The sequence below is a fragment of the Quercus lobata genome, chromosome 8, assembly GCF_001633185.2.
Source record: "Quercus lobata isolate SW786 chromosome 8, ValleyOak3.0 Primary Assembly, whole genome shotgun sequence".
NCBI classification, from domain to species: Eukaryota; Viridiplantae; Streptophyta; class Magnoliopsida; order Fagales; family Fagaceae; genus Quercus; species Quercus lobata.
Genome location: NC_044911.1, coordinates 3599418 through 3605524, shown reverse-complemented (window position 1 = coordinate 3605524; position 6107 = coordinate 3599418). Strand labels below are relative to the sequence as shown.

Below are 6107 nucleotides of genomic sequence, written 5' to 3'. Positions count from 1 at the left end.
AGGAATAATAAAGTGGTATGGCAGGAGAGGGCAGGAGGAAAAAGGGTGGGCTGAAGAAAAGAAAAAACCATCGCCAAGCAAGGCCCAGCCCCTGAATAGGGCAAGCCATAAAAGAAATGAAAAACCAGAAAAAAATAGTAAAAAACTGACGGCAGACTGTGCAGGCCAACCACAGTAAACGCATGAGCAACAAGCAAATTTTGGACATACATGGAAGAAAGGCACACGCAAGGCCCAGACCTTACCAGCCTATACCCAACTGATACAAGACACGGTGAGGTCATGGGTCAGAGGTAAGAGGGCATGATTTGGAGGTGGGGAGAGGGGAAAACCTATTTTGAGGTTCCTGCTATGGCTCTTTTGGGGGAAGTGTCCTGCTGGGATGACATACCACCCAAAGGAGCAAAGCTGAGTTGAAACTACTAGGTGCATGCCATGAGAGTTAGGGAGAGAGAAGGCACCCACACCATAGCCGGAAAGGGTGCCACGGTAGACAAACAAACAAAATAGTTTTCTTTTGTCTGGCAATGGGGAGTGGCACACAGACGGATCAGTGGCGGTCGGCAGGTACACCCAGGCTAGACAAAGGTGGTTAAGGATTAAAATAGTAAAATCTGGTCACGACAGGCACTATAAAGAGACCCTTGTCATGTACAGGGAAGGGGGACAACAAGCACCACGGTATTAGAAGTTTGAAAACCTGGAAATAGAAAACAAGGATTAAGAAAAAGAAGTAGAAAGAAAAAAGATAAGAAAGAAGAATATTAGAAAAGAAGGAAAGAAAACAAAAGAGAGTTAAAATGGCAGGCATGCACCAATAGGTTGATTCCGTCTCCCCTTCTCAAAATCTTGCTCTTTACCGGAAAACAAAGAGTGTTCTTATGTACCAACCGTTCAGGTCCACTTCCCTCAAAGTGATTAATTTCCACGGCAGGATCTCCCTGAGAGATTATTCACTTTGAGAAGAGGCGTTCTTCCCTCTCTAGTTTTGGTCCTGCGGATCAGACTTGATCTGATTTATTTCATCTCTCAATCAACTCATATACCACCCCCTTGTTTCCCTTACTTTTCTTATAAAATAATTGTTGTCAAACTGTGATTATCTTTTCTTAAGTAGGGATTATCTGCTTACCTTGATAAAAATGTCAAAGTACTTTATTTTATCTTGTTATTATCATATCTACCTGCTGCAACAAATCTGAAACAGTTCTGCCCACCATAAGCGTGCTCCTGGCAGACGAGACATAGTTTGCGCATAAGCCGGACCAAATTGAGTTGCAGTTAGACCGGTCTCAACTCCCTTACTCAGAATACTTGGGCCCAATACCGCAGGAGGCAGCCCAGCTCACTTTAACAACAAAAGGCCCACTACACATAGCAACTTCAGGGAAGTGTGATTTTGTAAATAAGAAAAGTTAGATTGTTGTTTTGAAAATTGGCATTGGAAATCTAAGTTTTCATTTTGTTACCATCAGCATTCCTTAAAAGCTATCAGGATAAATAAACCAATCTTGTGGTGATCAAAGGAACTGCCCATCGCATGGTTCCTCTAAAAATAACGCTGGTGTTAACTAGTATTTAAGCTGAGCTAAAGCAATAATGCATAAGCAATTTGGTGCTATTTATTTATTTATTTTTCTGCCACTCAACCAATTATATCAATTATGGCAAAAATTGTGTATGTTTTAGATATACGCCACTGTAAATTTCTTTAAAAAAACATTCTCCCCTCTCCCTATGTGTGTATTAAAAATACTTAGTATTCTCAAAAAAAAAAAAAAATTATGGCAAAAATTGTGTCCATATCAAGCATATGAGATTTAATTGTTCAACTTCCACAACATGTAATGTAATGTGGCATTGCTCAATTCTCCAATAAAAGACAATTTGGATATCATATTTTTCCTTTCCTCACTCGAATTCACCCTAGTTTTGCTTCTGCTGGTGTGCCTTTTCTCCTTAATACAAAATGCAATTGTTTCCCCTTCAATATATATATACATATATCTGTCTGTGTATTTCTATATATATATATATGTGTGTGTATATTTCTAGATGAATAAGTTAGATTTTATTCAACCTTAGTATTCCTACATAAATAAAATAAAATAAAATAAAAAGCAACAGTACAACGTGCGGAAAGGGTGCAAACAAACAAACAAAACTTAAACATAACCAAAAAAAAAAAAAAAAAAAGCAGAAACACTAAGACAATAAGAGACAGACCTCACTGGCTACTATACTACAACAAAAACAATAACCAAACAATCTAAAACGGTAACGGGATCTCCCACAAACAACAAAACACCTTTTTCTGAACAATGTTTGTAGAAGACTACTTGCATAACTTGTAGGAAACCTGAAATTTATACACTTCGCCTTCTTTGTTGATTGCAATAATTGAAGGTTTTGCAGGGATTACTTAGATATGAGATTTCCACTGCTACAAAGAAGCCAACCGCATATCCAATCCCCACTCCTGCCCATGAGAACCATGTTTCCTCACTCTTAAGCTCTGGTGGTTTTGTTGGCGAATGATGTTCTGAGCATGGCACTTGAATTTGCATTCCACACAACCCACTGTTGTTGACATAACTGTTTGGATCATTCATTGTATCTATTTGGCTACCTTCTGGAATCTTGCCTTTGAGTTTGTTGTTACTCACATCAAAAATAGTCAACTGTAGCAGCCTTGCTATGGATTGTGGAATAGAGCCCGATAGATTATTGTGTGACAAGTCCAAACTCTCTAGATTCTCTAAATCACCAAGATTTGCTGATATTCTCCCAAAAAGGTTGTTATGTGAGATGTTGAAAATTTTTAGAGCCTTCAGACTTCCTAATGAAGCTGGAATTTCACTAGAAAGTTGGTTCATTGACAAGTCTAATAAGGAATAGTCCTTGAGGTTGTCAAATGACAAACCTTGTATTGACTTCTTCCAATTCACAATTAGATCATTAGTCTTGAATGACATAACACGTTTTGGCTTGTTCCAATTTCCAAGCATAAAAAGAATTCGGGTTTCCAGACTTCCAAAATTGGCGGTTTCCATATTTCCAAACCTAGAAAAGATTTCTCCAGGCGTTTCAATCATACCAGTAAGATTTCCAAGATTTGTAGGGATTTTTCCAACAAGATGGTTGGTCGACAGATCAAGAATTTGGAGGCTAGGAAGATTGAAAATACAATCAGGGATTGAGCCTTGAAGGGAATTGTTTCGTAAAATTAGGATTTGAAGGGTGGATATTTGACAGATAGAATTTGACAATTCACCTGTGATTTTGTTGTCATGGATGCCTAGGTATTGAAGGTTGCTCATATGAGTAAGATTTCTAGGGAAGCTACTAAACTTATTTTTTCCCAATGAGAGAAATGAAGTTGTTTGGGAAAAGTCTGTTGAAATTTCACCTGAGAATTCATTTGAAGATAAATCAATGATTCGAAGATTGACATTGGAGCTAAAATCTGGTAGAGTGTTGCTAGAGAATTTGTTGTTCGACAAGTCCAATAAACAAAGATTAACGTTGGAGATGAATTTAGGAAGCTTCCCTGAAAAATTGTTGCCATCCAACATAAGAGCCATGAGTCCAATGGCATTACTAATGTTGCTTGGCAGTTTTCCATAAAAATTGTTCCGAGACAAGGAAAGAACTTGTAGATTAGGGCCAAAAAGTTGAGTTGGGAGAGAACCTGTAACTCGATTGTCTGACAGATTTATATATTCAACTTTCATTTCAGCAAGCCATTGTGGGAACATTCCTTCCAGCTGATTCTCACTCAAGTCCAAATGTACAAGAGTCTTCTGTGTAGAAATCCAATCAGGAATTTTTCCTGCAAGACCACTGGACTTCAGAGACAACTCGGATAGCGTAAACTTTGGCACTGTCTTTGCACTGTTATTCCAAATGAGATTATTGCCACCGATAAGAAGTCTCGTCAAGTTCTTCATATCGAACAACCAGGATGGGAATTCTCCTCTGAGCAAGTTGTCTATAAATTTAAGTGTATCCAATTTTTTCAAATTCTGTATGGATGATGGGATTGTACCTGTGAGACTGTTGCAGCTCAAGTCCAAATAGGCTATGTTAGATAGATTGCCAAAATCAATTGGAATTTCCAATGACAATGAATTGGAGCTTAAGTCCAATGCTCTCAATTCCTTCAAACTCACGATCGAGGTTGGAATTTCACCAAAGAAATTGTTGTCGCTAAAAGACAAGTAGCTCAACTTTGTCATATTCTCTATCTCCGGGGGGATATTTCCATGGAATGAGTTGTGAGCCATATCAAGAAATTGAAGAGACCTCAATTGAAAAAGTTGAGAAGGAAGGGAGCCATTGAAGTTATTGCCACTCAAATCAAGATGAACTAATTTGCTTAGATTGGCAAAGCCGTCGCGTGGCAATTCTCCTTGTATTCCATTGGAGGACAAGTCAAGGGATGTCAAGGTTCGAATGTGAAATAGCGGTGTCAAGATGGTGGAAGTCCACACTCGCCATGGTGTCCGCAAAGGGTTGAGGTCCCCCAGAACTATTTCAACCACATTGCTCGAACTACACTTGACAAAGGGGAACGAACAACCATCTGAGCTGGAATTATATAATTTTAACTGATCATCAGTAAGATTGGCGAGAGAGGCTGTAAACTGAAGAAGGGCTTGTTTTTGACATTCAGGAGGACAAGAGAGAGTAGGGGTGAAGAAGAAGATGAAAAGTATAAACATTAGTAGGCTGAGGAGTTTTGCCATTCTTGTGTTCCTTTCTTCTTTGTTCACGGACTCAGATGGGAGGAGTGGCGTTGGGTAAAATTAGTACTGATCAGGGCGTGGTCATTCACTCTATAAATACCGTGAAAAATGATTAAAATAAGCAATAATTGAAGTTGGATTTAAACAAGTCAGTAACTTTTGAATAAAATTAGTACGACATAGTCAAGTTTTCTCTTTTCTTTTTCTTTTAAAAAAAAAAAATTAAAAGATTCAGTCTAGTCTAGTCAAGTCAAGTCAAGTCAAAAAATAATAAATAAATAAATAAAACTAAAAGTTAAAGTGAAACCGTAGGTGGGTGTGCGGGCAATCCGCGTAAAAAGAAGGTACTGCTTTTTATCGAGAACTTGATGAGAAATATCATAAAAACTAGTAGGATTATCACGTTAAATGCAAGACTTGATGAAGATTAATAATTTAAATTTAAATTATTAAATAAATAGTAATAATTAGCGTCTAAGCATGTACTCACGAGTGTGCTTAGATGCTTCTCTTTTTTTCTTTTTTTTTTCTAAAAGTAAATCATTTTCATTCATTATAATTCAAGGTTGTTGCATTTTTTAATCACAAAAATACTTAGAGATATGATGAGATTTATTCGTTTATGGGTGAAAAAAATTTAAGTATATAATCTCATCACACACTTAGGTATTTTTGTGATTGAAAAATGCAACAATCCCAAATTATGATTAATGATAATTATTAACTTTAGAAAGAATAAAAAATAGAAAAGCTTTTAAGCACGCACTTCGTGCTTAGAGATTATTATATAGTAATAGATGTCTAAATATCATAGAAATAATTTAATGCAAATATAACTACACAGATGGTTTCCATTCCATTATGTAAAACTAAAATTCCAAAATTTTTGAAAATATCTTTATACTACATAGAAATATTTAATATTTTAATATTTAGCCCCCAAAAATGGAACTTGGCCCCCCCAAATATTTGAGTTAGTCCAATAATTGTAAAACATGTTATCATCTCTCATAAAGTTTTAGATCATTCATGTCTTTAAACACTTCATTAGTTTAATTAAAAAAAATTATTTGCAATGATATAAAATTTGGTAACTTATATTGAAAATGAAAATTGTAAGGATTTAACTATGGAAAAATGGTGAAAGATTATTTTTTTTGTTGAGATTATGGTGAGAGATAATTTAATTCTACGAAATATTTAATTTTAAGGATTTCACTGCAAAAGATTCCAAATTTTGTGTATGTATAAATGTATGTGTTTGTGTATATGTGTAAAAATTTGTATAGACTAAAATTAATAACACAAATCGACCCCCAAACAAAAATTTTTGGTTCTACCCCTAATTACGTTTGCCAG

The 6107-nt window shown here is 36.1% G+C and overlaps 1 protein-coding gene across 1 annotated transcript; it reads right to left on the bottom strand.

Annotated features, from left to right (window-relative positions):
* Positions 1-2179: 2179 nt before the first annotated feature.
* Positions 2180-4795, bottom strand: LOC115955275 (receptor-like protein 46). The gene has a single exon (XM_031073349.1). The coding sequence runs from the start codon at positions 4746-4748 to the stop codon at positions 2367-2369; it is 2382 nt and encodes a 793-aa protein (XP_030929209.1). The 5' UTR covers positions 4749-4795; the 3' UTR covers positions 2180-2366.
* Positions 4796-6107: the final 1312 nt, after the last annotated feature.

What these genes read in the sequence shown, in the direction of transcription:
- LOC115955275 (XM_031073349.1), bottom strand. Translation starts at nt 4,748, where the DNA reads ATGGCAAAACTCCTCAGCCTACTAATGTTTATACTTTTCATCTTCTTC.